Below are 20,536 nucleotides of genomic sequence, written 5' to 3'. Positions count from 1 at the left end.
TAGCTGGTTTTGGAAGAAGGCTCTGAGTTCGTTTTTAGGTGCTCTGACTTTGTCATCATGATGGAGACACCAAGTTGTTAAGACAGACAGAAATGGGCAAGAGCTGGGCACGGTGGCTTTTGCCTGTCATCCCAGCACGTTTGGAGGCAGAGGTGGGAGGATCTCTTGAGCCCAGGAGTTTGAGACCTGCCTGGCTAACATAGCAAGACCCTGTCTCTTAAAAAAATAAAAAGTTAGCTGGGTGCAGTACCACATGCCTGTAGTCCTAGCCACTGGGGAGGCTGAGGTGGGAGGATCACTTGAGCCCTCGGGTTTGAGGTTGCTGTGAGCTGTGATTGTGACACCACAGTTCGGCCTGGGTGACAGAGAGAGACCTGGTCTCTAAAATAAAACAAAACAAACAAAAAGGAGAAGAAAGGCCTGGACTGGACCAGAACGGGTCCCTCTGGAGTTGTCCAGGGACTGATTAGCCACTCTTTATCCCTTCCTGTGGGTTTTCCTGGGTTCTTGGGACCATCCCAGTCCTTGCTCCTGTGTTTAGCTGTGATGGGTTTAGACCAGTGTGTTGTGCTGGCAGCTTGCACAGCTGTGGAGCCTGTGTTGAAGCTCAGCCCTGTGGATCCTTGCATGAACTCTGAGACAGCTGATGCTGTGAGAGCGGCAGTGAGAGCTGGCCATGGTTCCTGAAACACAGTTTAGCTCTTCCAGGTCTCTCAGTGGGAACATTTACAATCAGATTCCAGGGCATGTCCCATCTCATGGGATAAAGTGAATTAGGGAAAATAAGCTTTTACTTTACACTGAAATCTCCTAAATTTGAATTCATGGGATTATACGGGGCACAGGTGTGTAACATGATCTTGTTTTGGGCAGTTCTTACAGAGGAAGTTTCATGCTCTTTTCAAAACCCCTGTGTTTTTCTTTTACTCAGAGAGAAATTGTTTCACAGGTAGGACAAAATAATTTCAAATAATTTCAAGTAATGGAGAAATGATTATTCTTGTAACGAATAATGCTGGAGTCATTAAGACTCACTGGAAACCAGAGAGCCTGGGCTGTGATATTAGCTCTGAGGTCAATGATGCAAGAAGTCAGTGACCCACAGAGCCATACCCCCTGCCCCCTCCCCATGGCAGGCTGAATGCAGAGGGGACTCAAAGGAGTGGAGAATTCCTTTGCCTGGGAGGAGGATGTTTGCATGTTTAACCCAAATCCTGTACTTTTATTTCAGATCATCAGAAAAGCCCTTACTGAGGAAAAACGTGTCTCAACGAAAACATCAGCCGCAGATCTTGTGACAGAAACGGATCACCTTGTGGAAGATTTAATTATTTCTGAGTTGCGAGAAAGGTTTCCTTCACACAGGTAGGTGCACTCCTCTGGGAAACACCCCCAGTAGCCCTGGCCACACACAGAGAACGCAGGGTCCGCCGGGGTGGGGGGCTCTGCCACGTGTTAGAGAACGCAGGGTCTGCCGGGGTGGGGGGCTCTGCCACGTGTTAGAGAACGCAGGTTCCGCCGGGGTCACGCAGGGTCCGCCGGGGTGGGGGGCTCTGCCGTGTGTTAGAGAACGCAGGGTCTGCCGGGGTTGGGGGCTCTGCCGTGTTAGAGAACGCAGGGTCCGCCGGGGTGGGGGGGCTCTGCCACGTGTTAGAGAACGCAGGGTCTGCCGGGGTGGGGGGCTCTGCCACGTGTTGATGTGGTCAGACATGAAGCCCTAAGCCATGCAGCCTAACCTGCAATTTGTCAGTTACTTAGTAAGCAAACTCAGCCCTGTTCTCATTCTTTTTACTGTCATCTTAACAACCATCATGTCAATGCATCCTCTTATGAGTATCGAAGCAGCTCTTTTTGCAACACATGCTCAGGAAAAGCTCCTTGCACCCCTGTACCAAACCCTTTGTTATTTCTGGAAGGACCCACTAGAAGTGCGACCCACCCTAAGAAGCCTGGAGTGGTGATGTCCCCTGGTGGCCTGTGCTTGCCCAGCTGCCCGGGCAACTTTCCCAGGAGGATGGGATGCCAAGTGGCACTGGCAGCCGCGTGGGGTCCCCGGCCCACCACCAGTGCTTAGTGATGCACGCCCCTCACCCAGGCCAGAGGGCACAGCGGGAGTGGCTGCCATAGCTGGGCCCCAGAGCTGTCCCCACAGGAGGCCTGTATGAGCACCTCTCAACCTTTTTGGGGTCACCCTTTGAGTATTTGATGCTAGCTATTAATCTTTTGTTCAGAAAAATTAAAATATTTACACAGCATTTTGCATAGCGTTTCAAGGGAGCCATGAACCCCAGATTGAAACATCTTCTTAAGTCTGGGGGTTTCTGAGGCCCCTCCCTCACTCTGGAGTTCTGCAGTGTAGATGTTGAAGACCAGTACCTTGGATGCAAGGGATCTTTTTTCTTCGTTATGTAGAATCTCTTAAAGATGTTTAATCCAAAAACTGGAATATCAGTTATTGGATTTCTGGCTGTAGGGTATTACAGCTGTCAGGTTCCAGGTTTATATGGACTTAGGTGGCAGAAATATAGATGGTAATCTCCCTCAGTGTCCATTCAGCACATGGTAGGCTTAAAATACTTTTCTTTACATTTATTTTTATATATTTTTTAAGAGAGAGTCTTTCTCAGTTGCCTGGGTTGGAGTGCAGTGGTGTGATCATAGCTCACTGCAGCCTTGAACTCCTGGGTTCAGGTGATCCTCCTGCTTCAGCCTCCTGAGCAGCTGGGATTACAGGAGCCACTCCACCTGGCTCTTTTTTTTTTTCTTTCTGTGAATGATTATATAAATGAAAGAACAAGCCAGTGTTAAAACACTACCTTCCTTTTTTCCCGTCGTTTTTTTCTAACTTGTTAGGTTATCTCAAGGTTACCAGCTCTCCCTCTGAATTTCTGTCTGCCAGTGGCTCATGTTTGTTTTGTTGACAACCTTTGAGTTTAAGCTTCTCTTACGTCCTATTTCTTTACTCTGCTGGAGGTCAGGATCCCTGGCATTGGATACAATAGTTATAGAATGTAAAGTGTTTGTGATTTTTTTTTTTTTTTTTTTGGAGACGGAGTCTCGCTCTGTTGTTCAGGCTGGAGTGCCGCTATCTTGGCTCACTGAAACCTCCACCTCCTGGGTTCAAGCCATTCTCCTGCCTCAGCCTCCTGAGCATCTGGGACTACAGGCACCTGCCACCACGCCCAGCTAATTTTTTGTATTTTTAGTAGAGACGGGGTTTCACCTTCTTAGCCAGGATGGTCTCGATTTCCTGACCTCATGATCTGCCCGCCCCGGCCTCCCAAAGTGCTGATTACAGGCATGAGCCACCGCGCCCGGCCCCAGTGTTTGTGATTTTTAAAAAGCCTTTTAAAACCTAATTTTAGGGTGGCTCACACCTGTAATCCCAGCACTTTGGGAGGCTGAGGCAGGCAGATCACGTGGTTAGGAGTTTGAGACCAGCCTGAACAACATGATGAAACGACGTCCCTACTAAGAATACAAATATTAACCCATTGTGGTGGCGTGGGCCTGTAGTCCCAGCTACTCGGGAGGCTGAGGCAGAAGAATTGCTTCAACCTGGGAGGCGGAGGTTGCAGTGAGCCGAGATCACACCACTGCACTCCAGCCTGTGTGACAGAACAAGACTCCGTCTTGAAAAATAAATAAACTAATTTTAATCAAAGGGCAATATCAAAAGAATTTATCATATGGATTCTTTGAGAGGAAACATGCTGCAGTGATGAGCCGTCTGTTTCCAGGTCCTTTATTAACCATATTGGTCTGGAGGTATCTGTGGTGATGATCCATGTGGCCATGGCAGGGGAGGGCTGGCTCATCTGTGTGGGGTCTGGTAAAGGCTTGGAGGAGATGCAAGACCAGGCACAGTGAAGTTATTGGGGCTGTGATGTGTTTCAGTCAGGTCACTTGGACAAACCGCACTCTGAGATTGCACGCAATCCACTGTTGTGTTTATGTGTGCAGTCGGTTCCATTTGTAAAAGGTAAATTTAGATACTCGCTGTTGTGTACACAAGGTAACAGTTAATGTATTATGGGGTGAGCACAGGTACCTCCCTCCACCCTTGCAGCCTTAGGGTTGCCAGGGACCGCCGCTCCAGAGCTCCTTTAGAAAACCATGACCCAGAGCAGGGGATTACAGGTAGGGGAGGCAGTCTCACCTGGGAGCGTGACTGGGGCGGACACCAGCCTCCATCTCTGAAAAGGCCCCCTGGTAGGGTCAGACCCACACACCTGTCCAGGAATCAGTGATTGAAAGCTGGCCCAGACTCTAGCCCACAAGCCAGTGGACTCTGGCCGCACCACGGTCAGCCCCAGTCTGTGTGTCGCCCCCTCTCCCCCAGCTCTGAGGGCGAATGTGCGGACATGGTGAAGGCGGCTGTTTTCTTCTCTGCTCGGTGTGCCTCAAAAATTGAGATCAAATGAACTTGTTTTTCAGCATATGTATGTGAAGTGAGTTTTTTTGCCAATGACTAAGATTAAAAAGAAAGTAAATCTTGGGGATTTTGTTGTATTTTAGATAATAGAAAAATTGATAAATTTATGATGAGAGAAAATTGTATACATATTATAAAACAGGACATTGTGATTTTTTTTCTGCTTTCAAAGTATTTAAATATATCCCTTAAACAATATATTTAATATGAAGTTGCTTCTCATCCTGCCTTAGGAAAGACTTTTATTCTAAGCTTTTCTCTTTCCTTGATTTTAGGCTTTCATGAAATGATATTAAAGATAGACTTAAGATAGACATTTTTTTTTTTTTTTTGAGATGGAGTCTCACTCTGCCGCCCAGGCTGGAGTGCAGTGGCCGGATCTCAGCTCACTGCAAGCTCCGCCTCCCGGGTTTACGCCATTCTCCTGCCTCAGCCTCCCGAGTAGCTGGGACTACAGGCGCCTGCCACCTCACCCAGCTAGTTTTTTGTATTTTTTAGTAGAGACGGGGTTTCACCGTGTTAGCCAGGATGGTCTCGATCTCCTGACCTCGTGATCCGCCCGTCTCGGCCTCCCAAAGTGCTGGGATTACAGGCTTGAGCCACCGCGCCCGGCCAGATAGACATTTTTAATAAAACCTGATACAGGCTCCCCAGTTTTATTATTTTATATCATCCATGAAAGCCGAAGGTTTGGTCCTTGACCTGGAAGACAGGTGTAGACTGAATCAAAGGATAAGGTTTAAACTTGCTTCTGGTGGGGTGCAGTGGCTCATGCCCGTAATGCTAGCACTTCGGGAGGCCAAGGTCAGAGGATTGCTTGAGCCCAGGAGTTTGAGACCAGCCTGGGCAAAATGGTGAATCTCCATCTCTACAAAAAAATAATTAGCTGGGCATGCTGGTGCACACTTATGTTCCCAGCTACTTGGGAGGCTGAGGTGGGAGGCTCGCTTGAGTCCTGGAGGTCGAGCTGTGATGCTGCCACTGCAGTCTAGCCTGGGTGACAGAGCAAGACCTTGTCTTAAAAGATACATGTAGATTAAAATGAACCCTTGCAGACAGTTGGTGAGAATGTACATTGGTGCAGCCACTATGAAAAACCCCACTGCACTGCAGCCTGGGCAACAGAGTGAGACCCTGTCTCAAAACAAAAGAATAAATAGTCTGGGCACAGTGGCTCACACCTGCAATCCCTACACTTTGGGAGGCCGAGGCAGGTGGATCACCTGAGGTCAGGCGTTTGAGACCAGCCTGGCCAACATGGTGAAACCCCATCTCTACTAAAAATACAAAAAATTAGCTGGGCGTGGTAGTGTGTGCCTGTAATCCCAGCTACTCAGGAAGCTGAGGCAGGAGAATCACTTGAACCTGGGAGGTAGAGGTTGCAGTGAACTGAGATCCCACCATTCGCTCCAGCCTGGGGAACAAGAGCAAAACTCTGTCTATAAATAAATAAATAAACAAACAAACAAACTTGCTTCTGTCACTGGCCCTAGCAGCTTTGGCAAATCTTACCACTCAGGGCCTCAAACTCCTCACCTGTGAATGAGGGCCCTGACCATGGTCATCCTTGAGGTCCCAGCATTTAACTTGTAACATGACAAAAAGCAAATCAGGGCTGGGCGCAGAGACTCATGCCTGTAATCCCAGCACTTTCGGAGGCCGAGGTGGGTGGACAGCTTGAGATCAGGAGTTCAAGACCAGCTTGGCCAATATGGTGAAACCCTGTCTCTACTAAAAATATGAAAACAAATTAGCTGGGCATGGTGGCGCACGCCTGTAGTCCCAGGTACTTGGGAGGCTTAGGCAGGAGAATCGCTTGAACCTGGGAAGCGGAGGTTGCAGTGAGCCGAGACTGCACTCCTGCTTGGGCATCTCAGTGAGACTCCATCTCAGAAATAAAAATAAAAATAAAAATAAATAAGCAAACTAGCACGCTAAGGCCGAGCTTTTATAGGTTGGGTCTTTGGAGCCTGCTGTTGGCCTTGGCCACGTTAGCTGTCTCCTGGCATGCCTTGGCTTTGTGGGATGCCTGAACCTGTTTTCAGATGATGTTCTGAGTGAGATACAAGTGTAGCTGCTTGGAAAAGATAGCACCCCTGAACTATAGTGATAGAAACCCCGTCCTTGTTCCTTCTGCGGAGCAGCCTGTTGGAGCTCCTCTGGGTTGGCCTGGGCCCAGAGATGAGGCCGGCAGTGCAAGGGTCTAGTGTTTTCAGCTGTCTTCCCAGCCCTGCTCCAGAGCCGCTATGTAACCTGCTGCCCTGCAGTGCCCGTCACAGAGCGGTGTCTGTTGAATGCGTGAGTCAAGCAAAACATCAAACGGAGTCCTTGACATGGGAAAAACATGCTCCCAGCCACCACCAGCTGGACACTGACATCCAGCGGTTTTCCCACTGGGCAGTGGCTTGTGAAGATGGGGACAGAGTGTCATAAATCATCTCCTTTGTGGACTGCAGGGATGATCCTGGCCTTCTTGTCACAGGCTAAACAGACTAAGTAGCCAGAAAAAAAAAAAAAGAACAAAAAAAGAGGCTTAAAGGCGCTTGGCTGTCAACATTATAACGAGGGTTTGTTAAAAGTATTTTTTTTTAAAAAGTGGTTCAGTTATGCAGTAGGATATAATATTCTATAATAAACTTGTTACCAAACTTTTAGCCTTAACCCAGTTGCTGTTTTCCTCTTGTCTATTGGATAGGGATATGGAATGTTCTTTCTTTCCCTAAGTTTAGTCATGTGCATTGTTTTTTTTCCTATTTATATTGTGGGTTTGTTTTTTTTTTTTGAGATGGAATCTTGCTCTGTAGCCCAGGCTGGAGTGCAGTGGTGTAATCTCGGCTCACTGCAACCTCTGCCTCCCGGGTTCAGGCGATTCTCCTGTCTCACTCTCCCAAGTATCTGGGATTACAGGCAGGCACCACTATGTCCGGGTAATTTTCATATTTTTAGTAGAGACGGGGTTCCACCATGTTGGCCAGGCTGGTCTTGAACTCCTGACCTCAAGTGATCCACCCACCTCGGCCTCCCAGAGTGCTGGGATTACAGGTGCGAGCCACCGTGCCCAGCCTATGTGGTGGATTGTATGTAGATGTTCCAGTGGCTTTTAGGAAAGTCTTTTATGATTTCACACATCTGTCCACAGTCATGTCTGCAGAGCAGACTCTCCACACTCCCTCTGCAGAGAGCTGTAGAATATTCTGTTTCACAGGTATTTGCTTCCTACATGAGTAAAATCAGGTTTAAGTGAATAAAGATTGTACATCTCTTCCCGTGTACCAGGGAAGTATTTGTGGTGCCTGCAAAGACCAAGCACAGTTCACGCCTCTGCTGTGGCCTTCACAGCGCTGCAGCCAGCCAGTACGGAAGCCCTGCTCCCTGCTGCCCACAAGCAGGAGGCAGGTGGGAAGGGGGATGCGTGCCACCTTGCAGACGGGCAGGCAGGCTCATGGGCAGAGTTGTACACAAGGCGGGTGACGAGGAAGACAGCTGTAGAGTATGAATGATCAGCTGCTGAAAAACATCCAGTGCTCACTGTGGGTACTTAGAGTTATTCTCATAAAAAATGTGAGGCAGTTAGTCAGGTGTGGTGATGCACGCCTGTGGTCCCAGCTACTCAGGAGGCTGAGGCAGGAGGATTGCTTGAGCCCAGCGGTTTGTGGCTTCAGTGAGCCATTATTGTGCCACTGCAATCCAGCCCGGCTGACAGAGCGAGACCGTGTCTCCAAGAAAAAAAAAAGATTTCTGTAAGTACTTGCTGGGTTACACTAAATGAACCTAAAAACAAATAGATAAATAATGAAGGTTACACAGAGCAGAAGCTTTGTTAACAGATTAACTTACATTAATAGTTGCTGCTGGGAAAACAAGCTGCTTGGTGACTTCCCTAAAGGGTGTCCCACACGTCTGGCAAATGAACAGACACAGCTCCTGCTCCCGAACATCCTGGGAGGCACGTGGGCATGCTGTGTGGGTGGTCTGGGTGCTGCAGCCTGAGCTGTCATGGGTGTGGGGTGTCAGTGCATGCAGACCCACACTGCCTCCTCCTTCAGGGCTCACTGGCGGTTTTCTTTGCACTGCTTCACTTTCCTACTTGAAGTCAGGTTTGAAAAGGAGAAGAATCGCACATTCCTCCTCAGTTTCTTAGAAACTTACCTTTGTGCCTGAGTCATTTCTAGTCCCTTTGGACCTGAGTCATATCTGTTCACTGCTTTGTCAACCTTGTGCCCAGTTTAAGCTTTGGCAGTTGCTCCTTGTATGTGTGTTTTCAGGGTGTGGAGTGTTTTCTTTAGAAACGTCATTGCAGAAGAGGAAAGTCACGTAGCTACACAAGACGTGGAAAACAGATTTAGTGCCTGAAATTTCTAGGAAAACTGGCGGTGCTGACAGCACTCAGGGTCACGCCCTAAGTGGAATCATCATCTGTGCGTCACCTGCATGCTGCTGTGGTCAGGAGACAGGCTCCCCACCCTCTGCGCCACCTGCCATTGTGGCTTCTACCCACCATTTGTTCCTCCTAGACCTGTTTGGGGAGCACCAGTTCCTGAGCAGGGGCTCTGGCTGGTGGGCCCGTTCATCACCTGACCCCGAAGCATGTGGACAACTGATAGTGGAGAGGCAGTTCCTGAAAGGAGCGCGGCATGCAGTGTAGACGAAGAACCAGAAGCCTGGGTTCATCACATCTCATCTGCCTTGCCTGGCCAGGCTGAGAGCTCCAGGGGCAGACTGAGCCTGCCGGGCTCTCCAGGAACAGCTGAGGATTGCTTGGGTGTCTTGCTCAGTGCCCCTGGCTTGACCTGACCTGGTCTTCCTGGCTCAGAAGCCCCTACTCATTTGTGGGTTTCTCTAGGGGGCCAGGGAGGAGGTGGCACAGCCTGAGATGATGCATGTGCACTTGTCATATCCCAGGGGTGTATTTCTAGATAATTTATCAGCAAAATGGAGGGGCTGGATGACTCTGCATCCCATGCATGAGCTTCATAACCGAGCAATGGAAGGATGGTCCCAGAGTGGATGGGGACCAGGTTACAGTGTGTACGGCAGCTCCTGTGCATAGAAAAGTGACATAGGGCTAGGCACGGTGGCTCACACCTGCAATCCCAGCACTTTGGGAGGCTGAGGTGGGCGTATCACGAGGTCAGGAGTTCAAGACCAGCCTGGCCAACATGGTGAAGCCCTGTCTCCACTCAAGATACAAAAAATTAGTCAGGTGTGGTGCACGCCTGTAATCCCAGCTACTCGTGAGGCTGAGGCAGGAGAATCGCTTGAACCCAGGAGGCGGAGGTTGCAGTGAGACGGAGTCTCGCTCTCCCAGGCTGGACTGCAGTAGTGTGATCTCAGCTCACTGCAACCTCCGCCTCCCGGGTTCAAGCAGTTCTCCTCTCTCAGTCTCAAGTAGCTGGGATTACAGGTGCACGCCACCACACCCAGCTAATTTTTGTGTTTTTAGTAGAGACGGGGTTTCACCAAGCTGGCCAGGCTGGTCTCCAACTCCTGACCTCAGGTGATCTGCCCGTCTTGGCCTCCCACAGTGCTGGGATTACAGACGGGAGCCACCGTGCCCGGCTTGCTTTTCAGTCATTTTTTTTTCTTATTCTCTGCAGGTCTCCTTTTTCTCTAGTGCACGTGTGAACCCGGCACAGGAATCGGATAGAACACCTCTCAGCAAGGCCACATAATCATGCACAGAACAGATGTTTGCTCAGTGCCTGCCCAAGGCCCCACCCTTAGTGAACTTGGGACGGTCCAAACGTGTGCAGAGCACTGCCCTGAATGCTTTAGGTCTGGTCTTTTCTTTGATCCTGAGAATGCCTTTGGAAGGTGTAAGCAGTGGCCAGCTCCACAGGGACGAGCCTGCAGAAGGTAGACTGCGAGCACACCTGACCGCAGGCACCTTCCCTGTGTGTGTGGGCCTGCGTGTCGGTGGGGTACAGGAGAAAGGGCGACAGTCCATGGGGCGAGAGTGCCTTCCCTTGTTTTTGGCCTGAGCAGGGGGTGCTGGGAGGTACCATTTGTGGAGGTAGAGGCAAGTAGAGAAAACCAGGAGTTCCCTTCTGTGCAGGTGAATCTTGAGAGGACATTGTCTCGGTCAGGTTCCTAGCAGGACAGATGTACACTCAAGTGAGGATTGTAGGCGGCCTTGTTTGCAGAGGGACTCATTACGAAGGAGGGGCCAGCCCAGGGCCTGCTGCAGAGTGCAGGAGCAGGCAGCCCATGTCCCTGTAGCAGGAGTGTGTCAAGGAGGCCACATGGAGGAGTGGAGCCTGCACAGGGCACATGGGGCAGGGGTGGGCAGGGAGTGTCCCAGCCTCTCTCCTTCCTACATCCCCACCCTTGCTTGCTCCCAGAGGGAAGCTGGATTTGTGACTGGCCAATATAGCAAGACCCCATCTCTACAAAAATAAAAATATTAGCTGACTGTGTTGGTATGCGTCTGTAGTCCCAGCTGCTTGGGAGAACAAAGCAGGAGGGTTGCTTGAATCCAGGAGTTGGAGGCTGCACGAGCTATGATGATACCACTGCACTCCAGCCTGGGCAACAGATCAAGACCCTCTCTCTTAAGAGACAACAAAAAAACCAGAGAAGTCAGAGAGCAGGGCAGGAAGGGCACCTTTGGGAAATGACCCAGCTGCGGGGGGCTCTGTTCGTCACCTGTGTCTGCAGTTCAGGTGAGCCAGGCTGGGTGCAGACGTGGGAGGTCTCAGCTGCAAGTGACATTTAACCCCTCGGTGCCCAGGTATCAGCACCGACTGGGAGAATCAAAGTCAGAGTCCTGGGCCACCTTGCTTGGTCATCTCTCATCAGCCCCCTCCCCTCCAGACTGAAGTTAAAGCCGAGTTTAGTTTTGCTTCCGAAGATTTGTTTTCCAGTGTTCTTCGCGCTGGTGTTTCTCTGCCTGGCCTGCTGGAATCCCTGGTGCTCTTTCCGAACGCTGGCACTGAGGTGCCACTCTGTGTTCTAAACCCTGCTGAGTAGGTTGGCTGGCAGGCAGGTCAAAAAGCACATGGTTGTTTAAAGACTCTTCCTCTGTTTGACCCAGAGAAACCATAATGACATCCGTTTGCTGTGCCACCTTTTTCTTGAACGGAACTGGAAGTAATTTGAGGCACGTTGTTCTGTGTCCTTGGTGCATTTTCTCAGGCTAGGTTCCTCCACTGCAGGTTCATTGCCGAAGAGGCCGCGGCTTCTGGGGCCAAGTGTGTGCTCACCCACAACCCGACCTGGATCATCGACCCCATCGACGGTACCTGCAATTTTGTGCACAGGTGAGCTGGGCAGGGATCGTCTCCGTTGCAGGGCTTAACACGTCCTCGTCCGTGAGATTTTGTCTTTTCATAAGCAGCATTTTTTTTTTTTTTTTCCTGAGACGGAGTCTCACTCTGCTGCCCAGGCTGGGGTGCAGTGGCCGGATCTCAGCTCACTGCAAGCTCCGCCTCCCGGGTTTACGTCATTCTCCTGCCTCAGCCTCCCGAGTAGCTGGGACTACAGGCGCCCGCCACCTCGCCCGGCTAGTTTTTTGTAATTTTTAGTAGAGACGGGGTTTCACCGTGTTAGCCAGGATGGTCTCGATCTCCTGACCTCGTGATCCGCCCGTCTCGGCCTCCCAAAGTGCTGGGATTATAGGCTTGAGCTACCGCGCCCGGCCATAAGCAGCATTTTTTTAAGGCAGGAATATATAAACAAACCTATAGTAGGCTCATAGTCTCGTTAGAAAGATGTTCAGATCTTGATATTTTTAAAATAAGATTTTCCATTTGTGAGAGGCTCTTGGAGTATGTAAGGAAATCTGCACTTGTTTAAAAACCAGTTTGTTACGTTAAAAATGTTGCGTTGCATTTAACAAGGACCCCTTCGAGGAGTCTGACTCCCCTCACACCCCACCCCCACTGGAGAAAAAGGTGAGGTTGGGATACAAAGCCTGTACTGCCCCACAGTGGCCGGAGCCCGAGGTGTAGAGAGCGGCCTGTGACGGGTGAGATTTGAGAGCGATCTTCCTGTATGACAGCGAACCTCGTGGTTACAAAAAGCAGGAGGTTTGGGGAGGTCAGGGGGGCCCGTGTGGGGAGGTGAAGGGAATGGAGCTTCGGGGATGGTGCAGTGACAGCGATGTGAAGGTGACAGGGACACGACCACAGGCGTTCTCTAACAGGGGTGGGTGATGGTGCTGCACTGCCTGTCTACACGCACAGGTGGCTGGGGACCTGGGGCACAGAGCACAATGTGGCTTTCACAGAGGGTAGTTCTCCGGCTCTGGAGAACCCTGGAGAGATTCCCGTTCCATGGGCGGGTGGCTCGCGCTCCGGCGCTCACAGTGCACGCCTGCACACTGGGCTGCACGCGCTGAGCAGGAAGGGTGAGCGGAGCCCGGTGTGGGCTCCTTTATGATCTGCCTCTGATGGCACGTTTATATGTAAAAATGAAGTTACTCCATGCTCAGCACGGCCTTTTTCTAGGTGAGCTGCCTCAAGAATTCAGTTGTGGCCGGGCGCGGTGGCTCAAGCCTGTAATCCCAGCACTTTGGGAGGCCGAGACGGGCGGATCACGAGGTCAGGAGATCGAGACCATCCTGGCTAACACGGTGAAACCCCGTCTCTACTAAAAATACAAAAAAACTAGCCGGGCGAGGTGGCGGGCGCCTGTAGTCCCAGCTACTCGGGAGGCTGAGGCAGGAGAATGGTGTAAACCCGGGAGGCGGAGCTTGCAGTGAGCTGAGATCGCGCCACTGCACTCCAGCCTGGGTGACAGAGCAAGACTCCGTCTCAAAAAAAAAAAAAAAAAAAAAAAAATTCAGTTGTACCTACACAAGGTGACCCTTTTGAGGCAGTAGAGTCGTGCCATCTGGTGCCAGCAAATGTGTCATCAGTCTCTCCTCTCATTTCAATGAAAGCAGGATCCTTCCCCGGGCTCTCCTCCCCAGAGTACGTCACTGAGTGGAGCCCCATTGCTTCTGCCTGCTTGTGGTTCCAGGGTGCTCATAATGGTGACATGGCAGGTGAAGCCCTGTCACATGGTGAAGGCCACACGTTATCCAAGGGTCTTCAGTGGCTCCAGAGACACAGTTTCCAGTGCTTTCCTGTCTGTGCCCCTGGAGGGATCCTGGGACTGGGGAGGTGACTGGGAAAAGAGTAGCAATTTCAGAACAGACTGCAGAGCTGATTCTGACAGTTCCTGAACCCCACGCTACAGCCGTGGTGGTCATTGTGGTCTGAAGACATCCGAAAGCCACCAGCAGCTGCCACTCAGATGGCGCCTGTTCACCCCTGTGCCCACCAGTGCTGGGCCACAGCAGTGGGAGAAAGCTCTCCTGGGCATAGGAACAAGTGTGAGGCCTGGCACATGGTGCATCCGCCCTGGAAGCCAGCGGCTCACCCCAGGGTCCCGCACACCCCGGCAGTCAGAGTTGCGTTTGTGTACAGTTGGTTTTGCATTTTTCCTGTCAGTTTGCAGTACCCAGCCTTTCCTGCCTGTTTTTAAGCTCCAATGGTCGGCCTGTAAAGGAAGGATTATTTGAAGATATTGAGCAGCAATAGCCGAATCACCAAACTGCAGGCAAACTGATCATGAAAGCTGTCTGCAGCCATGGCTGTCCCTGCAGCTGGCTACTGGGCACTCAGGCAGGGACAGGGATGCTAGCAGTGCCACAAGGTGGGCTGTGGCTCAGAACTGGCCCCCGTGGGGACGCTGTGGTGCCTTCCGGGACCACCTGCCTGGCACCCCACCTGGGACTGGATCTGGCCTTTGGGGAGGGCTCTGCTGTCCCTTTAGGTCCGGAGAACCAGAAAACAGAGGATTGAGATCCTTTCTAGTTGGGCATCAGAGGGTGGTTGAGTTACGTCAGTCTTATGTGACTTTCACAGTGCTGTTTGCTTTCAAGGTTAACTGTCTTACAACATGGTCAGTTTATTCTGTTTGTCTTGGAAGCAGTTAGTGGAACTGTGGGAAGTAGTTTTTAAACAACCAACCCCCCCAGAGCGTAGGAAGGTCCTTCAGAGCCTGTGGGGACGGCACGGCACACAGGTTCCCGAGAGCTGCGCTCTTGTTCCAGAGAATAAACCCTTCTGTTTTCCTTTGCAGATTCCCGACTGTGGCGGTTAGCATTGGATTTGCTGTTCGACAAGAGGTGCGAGTGTGGCCTGGGTCCCCAGGGCCTCTCCCTGGGCTCCCTCTGGCCATCCTTCCTTTCTGGCTTCAGCCTCTGTGCGCCTGGTTTGCTGTTTGCCCTGTGCCTTAATCATGACTGGCAAATCCAAGCCTGTGGTTTTCAAATCCGAGAAAAATAAACAAGTCCAGACTGGCTTTGGGGTGTGCAGGGTGGGGCTCTGTGGCTGGCCCTTGTCCCCTGTGGAGGGCTGGCCCCGTGGTACCCGGGTCTATTTGTAACACTGCTGTGGAAACGGAAGTCCTAAGTGAGCGGTCCAAGTGCATCTCCAGCTGACCCTAGAGCGTGTGATCTCACAAACTAAAAGGAGCACTTATTTTTGGAAAGCATCCTAATCTCAATATTCTAATAATTCTTTCTTATCTTCCTCTGGTTATTAGCATGAGAACGTGGCTCTCTCATGGTTCCCATAGGCCTTCTGAACTACACAGTGTTGTGGGACCTGCATGGAAGGCGTGGGGCTGAGGTTTTAACCCTAAAGTAATTCAAGCAGCAGCACTGAGAAGAGCCTTAATTTCTAAGTAATTGAAACAGTTTTATTTAAATAGGACTGAGTGCTCTGTGTCTCCCAAAGCAGCCCTGCTTCAGAGCAGCATTTGTGCAGCTTCACCTTAGTCTCAGTGCAGACTCCCTGGCAGGGGAGCTGAGAGAAGTACTTAAGTTGAAGTATTTAAAGTTAAGTACTAAAGTATCTCAAAGTACTTAAGCTGAAGATAAGAATTGTAATACTGTAATTTGTCTAAGGATGCGATGATTGACTTCTCTCTGTTAAATCGTATTGTGGTGCCCAGCGTGGGCGGGAGGCTGAGCAGTACTTCAGGGGTTGATTGATGCTCTGTGACTGTTCGAAGGGGCTGTTGGAACAGCTGGCTAGGTCCTCCGCCCTTCTCTGGGTCGACTAGGGTCTGTCCTATGTTCCTAGACTGAATACGGGAGCTCCTGGCTTATGGTGGTGGGCTGGGGCTGGGACATTCCTCTGCAGTCTGGGAGCCCTTCACAGGCCTCAGGAACCAGCTGAATTCTAGGACTGACCCGGTCGTGAGGATTCCTTTAAAGCCAGGGTACTGGACAGGGAAGGATGACGAAATGCTGCCAGACAGCTGCAGGCTCTGAGTAGCGTGGACCGAATGACACCCCCAACCCCCAGAAATAAACCCTTTCTCTGTAGCTTGGGGTGTCCACTCCAGGGTGCTTGTGCTCACCCCAGGGCTGGCCAAGGCTTTCCTAAGGCATTTGGCCGGGGTGTTTTTTAAAATTTTCCAGAGAGGTGAAAACTTGGCTAACTTGCTAAACAAGCACACTGGCCCTTGTTCACCCTAGGTGGTGAAAAGTCGGAAGAGGAAAGGTCACAGAGGCGTGCGGCCGTGGGCCCCCGTCCTTTTCCACGCTGACCTCTTCCTTTTGCTGCTTCATCCTGGGAGGCTGTGGTCTGACGCGTTGTCCCCCGATGTGGGGCAGTGGGGCCGCTGTTCAGTGCACTGCCTGCTCACGGATCAGTCCCCAGTCTGCAGCGCTACCTCTTCCTCGTTGGGGCTGTCCTTGGGCTTCTGAGATCCTGCTGGCTTTACAGATGCATTCTCTCCTCACCCATCAGCAGTTCTGAGGACTTCTTATGGGGTTTGGTTAGAGTCACAAGTAACCTTCTTTTTTTCCAGCAACAAAAGGGGCCTTTCTAAAAAATTAAGCTTTTACAATAACTTCTGGTTACTAATGCTCGTTTCGATGTTAGTTTTTAAAGCTTTATTAGTCCGAATATGTTTTAAAATGTAGTTGTTTAGCAAAAGCAAGCTTGCTTTTATGTCCAGGTCTCATTTTAAATGCAGGCACTGCTTTTTCTCAGTTGCTTTTGGAAAGGTAATTTCTGTCACAGTGTCACGTGTTATCCTAATACCTAGGGCAGCCTTCATCTTTGAATGACGATGTTTTTCTTCCACATCAAATGAGTGAACCGTCTTTGTTTTCTGTCCTGCCTCTGCCGCCCACAGCTGGAATTTGGAGTGATTTACCACTGCACGGAGGAGCGGCTGTACACGGGCCGGCGGGGCCGGGGCGCCTTCTGCAACGGCCAGCGGCTCCGGGTCTCCGGGGAGACAGGTGGGCTTCACGAGGCTTGTCTCAGGTTATTTCTGAAAGAGAGGTGTGAAAGGAGAATGCCACAGCCACCGTGGTGTGGGACGGGGGTGGAGGTCCCTTGCTGATGGTGTCGTCTCTGTTTAGGGACATCGTGTCCCTGATGAACTGGAAATGGAGCCAGTTCTGTATCTTAGTGTTTTTGCTCACGTGGCCGGAGCTTTAAATAGCCTCATTCTGCTTTGCACTCACATCCCTCATCTTTCAGGCTAAAAGCACTCCAGTCGCAGTCAAGATTTGGTCGTAGTGGGATTGGGTGAGCAGCCTTAGGCCAGGTGCAGTCAGAGCACGCTTGTTCCCCTCAGAGCGCCCTGGCATACCTTGGTGGTCCCGATTTTGCCCAGGCCCTGCTGCCCAGGTGCAGTTGGTGGCCCCTGAGTGTGCACAACAGTAACTGGCTTCAGCTTCTGCAAGAACCATCCTCAGGAATAAATCACGTAAAGAGGCACCTTAGCTCCACTCTGCAGTTACGGCCTGCCCTGATTTCCTTAGCCCAGAATTTCAGGGTCATCCAGTGGCTCTGAGAGGGGGGCTCCTGTTCACTGCATACTGCCTGTCCTGAATGGGCCAGTTTAGGTTTTCGCTGATTCTTTTTGGCCTTTCTCCCACATGGATCAATCTGGTGAATTTTTTTTTTTTTTTTTGAGACGGAGTCTCACACTGTTGCCCAGGCTGGGGTGTAGTGGTGCCATCTCGGCTCACCGCAAGCTCCGCCTCCTGAGTTCACGCCATTCTCCTGCCTCAGCCTCCCGAGTAGCTGGGACTACAGGCGCCGCCACCGCGCCCGGATAGTTTTTTGTATTTTTAGTAGAGACGGAGTTTCACTATGTTAGCCAGGATGGTTTCGATCTCCTGACCTCGTGATCTGCCCGCCTTGGCCTCCCAAAGTGCTGGTATTACAGGTGTGAGCCGCTGCGCCCGGCCAATCTGGTGATATTTGACTGCACTGTGAGACTGGTACTGCAGGGAACAGAAGAGTGCCAGACAAATGGAGAGAAGCCTCAGACTAGCAGCAGCTGCACGGGAGATTTTACAAGCTCCGTAATACCTGCATGTTTGGGTTTGAAAAGGCGGAAGTGCACTGTTGCTTGTTTCTGCCTTGTATGTTTCTGGCGTGGACATCATGCAGGGCGCCCCATCTCTTTCCCTGCCAGTTACACTCTTTCTTCTGCTCTCCCATCAGCCTCCTTGTGCCTCCCCTCTTGACCCATTTCCAGCATCTCTTAAAAATTCCTTTCCTGGCAGCCTTTCTTCATTGTCTGTATTTATTCCTACTTCTTTCCTCCCTGGCTGGTGCCTGTGTGCCCACATGGCCTCCAAGGCAGTGAGAGGAACTATGGCCACGGCCCATCTTTGCTGCTGTGAGCCCGTGCAGCCAGGAACGTGGTGGGACCAGGAGGGATAAAGTATCAGAAGAGGTCCTGCCACTGCGTGAGGGACAGGACGGGCAAGATTGTGCAAAGGAGAGGAGGCGGCTGCAGGAGAGCCCAGAGCAGGAGAAGGGAGAAGTCATGGGGGCCTCTGAGGGGAAGACAGCAGCTGGACTCAGCAGTTTAGCTTCTGAACCCAGAGAGGTCTTGGAGTGGCCTCTGGCTCCGCCTCAACTTCCCTCTCCAGAAGTGTTTTGTTTGGCAGTGAAAAAAGTAGCTTTAATTACAGCTGTGTGTGCCAGGAGGTGCCCACTCCAGCCTCATTGTGTAACCGGTGGTGAGGGAGCATGCTGTGAAGCATGCTCGGGTGAACTTTGCTCTATATTTCACTGGATTATAACACCGAACTCTTATTAACACGCTCTTGGCGTCCTGGCTGCCCGCCCGTGTAGCTCAGTCAGGCTGCAGCTCTGCGTCCTCCCAGCCTGCAGGCCGCTAGCTCAACCACCAACTCCACTAGGGCAAGGATTTGTCCGGGGCCCCTTTATGTGACCCCCAGTGGGCCTGGTAATTTCGTAGAATGAGGGAAACATGAAGTGCTGAAGCTCATTTGGGACTTTAGAAAAATTCTGATGGATAAAGCAGATAGCTGCTGCCGGTCTGATGCTTTGCTCATTTGTCTGGCACTCTTCTGTTCCCTACAGTACCTGTCTCACAATGCAGTCAAATGTCACCAGATTCATCCATATGGGAGAAAGGCCAAAAAGCATCCGTGAAAACCTAAACTGGCCCATTCAGGACAGGCGGTTCCACGTGTTTTCTACCATGGTGGTTTTCTTTCCTATGGGTAGATGGACTTCAGGAGACGAGAGTACGTGCGTTTCAGCAGCACGGTCTCTTGGCACCATGCAGACCTGATTTCAGATCCTGATACTGCCGGCGGTTTTTTTTTTTTTAGAAGAGTTTTTTTTAGAGTAGAAGAGTTTTCTTGAATTACAGTTTTAAATATATTTTTAATATTTTTAATATTAATTTAATATTTAGTATTTTAATAATATTTAATTTGGAAATATCCAAATTGTGTTGCTTTGTTTTTTGTCTCTGGGACTTGAATGTATGTTAGGCCTTCACTATCATTTCCTCTTGCATTCTTTTTATCTTTTCCACCAATTATCTTATTTAAAAAAGTTTCCTCTTTTTCACCCTCAGTTTCCTGCAAAGCATAATGTCTTGTGTTTATTCATTGTGTTCCTTTTAGTTTGTCTTCTTTTCTGAAATATTTCCTTTATGTAATTTTTCCTAAGTTCTGTGACCTGTGATTTGGATTATGCTCTTTTTTCCTGATATTCTTTATTACTCCTATTTTGTGGTTAGATTTTTTTTGGCAAAATTATTTTATTGGCTTATACATGTTACTCTGCTCCTCACTCTTTTTTTCTTAGGATAATTGTGTGTGGGATTCAACCATACTTCTTTTTAGTTACCTACTGTGACTTGACATTGGATTCCTGGGCTTTGCGGGCTTGGAGGGCGGAGCTGGGGGCTCCAGACAGCATTTGTAGTTTCATGGTTCTACAGCTCCCTCTTCATTGTTTTTGTGAGGTATTAAAATATTGGCCTTGTTAGCTGAGGCACGGTGGATCACGCCTGTAATCCCAGCACTTTGGGAGGCTGAGGTGGGTGGATCACAAGGTCAAGAGATCGAAACCATCCTGGCCAACATGGTGAAACCCCGTCTCTACTAAAAATACAGAAAATTAGCTGAGTATGGTGGTGTGCACCTGAAGTCCCAGGTATTTGGGAGGCTGAGGCAGGAGGAGCTCTTGAACCCTGGAGGCAGAGGTTGTAGTGAGCCGAGATCGCACCACTGTACTCCAGCCTGGTGACAGAGCGGTATCTGTCTAAAACAAACAAAAAATTGGCCTCATCTTTAGATTTTTGGCTCTTTTTTCCTCCTTTGTGGTTATCCTGTGAGGGGCTGCTGGGGTGGCCTGTGAGGTCCTCCCGTCCTCCGGTGCTCCCCTCTTCTTCCCGCACAGGTTCTGGTGCCCCGCGTGCCTGTAGCTGCTTCAGGGTTGCCCCATCCGCTTGTGTTGGGAGTGTGGACAGACCTCACGGGTATGTTTGTTTTTGGTAGACAACGTCTGTAGTTGGGTTTTTTATTCTCCGAGTTGCTCTGTTTGTATCAGAGGGAATTTGGAGAGGTTTAAAAACCATGGCCCATTATATAGGCTTCCAATTCTATCTTCAGGATTTGAAACAGTACATTTTCCATTAAAATTACTTGGTTAAAAAATAATTTATTGAGATCAAAAACAACCTCAAATTAGCCATTGTAAGGCGAACAAGTCAGTGGCATTCAGCGCCTTCACAGTGCTGTGCAAGCACCGTCCACTGCGCTCCCGAACGTCTCCCTCATCCACAGTGAACACTGCAGGCAGGAAGCAG

The 20,536-nt window shown here is 50.4% G+C and overlaps 1 protein-coding gene across 3 annotated transcripts in view; it reads left to right on the top strand.

The window, feature by feature from the left end:
- LOC105478899 (inositol monophosphatase 2) overlaps positions 1-20,536 on the top strand; it is a 48,146-nt gene that overhangs the window by 16,772 nt on the left and 10,838 nt on the right. For 2 of the 3 annotated variants that reach the window (XM_011736620.2, XM_011736621.3), the window contains exons 2-5: positions 1,232-1,365; positions 11,590-11,694; positions 14,504-14,549; positions 16,574-16,682. In XM_011736620.2, coding sequence (XP_011734922.1) covers positions 1,232-1,365; positions 11,590-11,694; positions 14,504-14,549; positions 16,574-16,682 — 394 coding nt within the window. Of the gene's footprint in view, positions 1-809; positions 846-1,231; positions 1,366-11,589; positions 11,695-14,503; positions 14,550-16,573; positions 16,683-20,536 lie in introns of those variants that run through there. The other variant, XM_071085691.1, reaches the window with a different exon arrangement.

Source organism: Macaca nemestrina, chromosome 19 (assembly GCF_043159975.1).
Source record: "Macaca nemestrina isolate mMacNem1 chromosome 19, mMacNem.hap1, whole genome shotgun sequence".
Lineage (NCBI taxonomy): Eukaryota > Metazoa > Chordata > Mammalia > Primates > Cercopithecidae > Macaca > Macaca nemestrina.
Note: the sequence above shows the minus strand (reverse complement) of the source record. Positions and strands in the feature narration are given on the sequence as shown.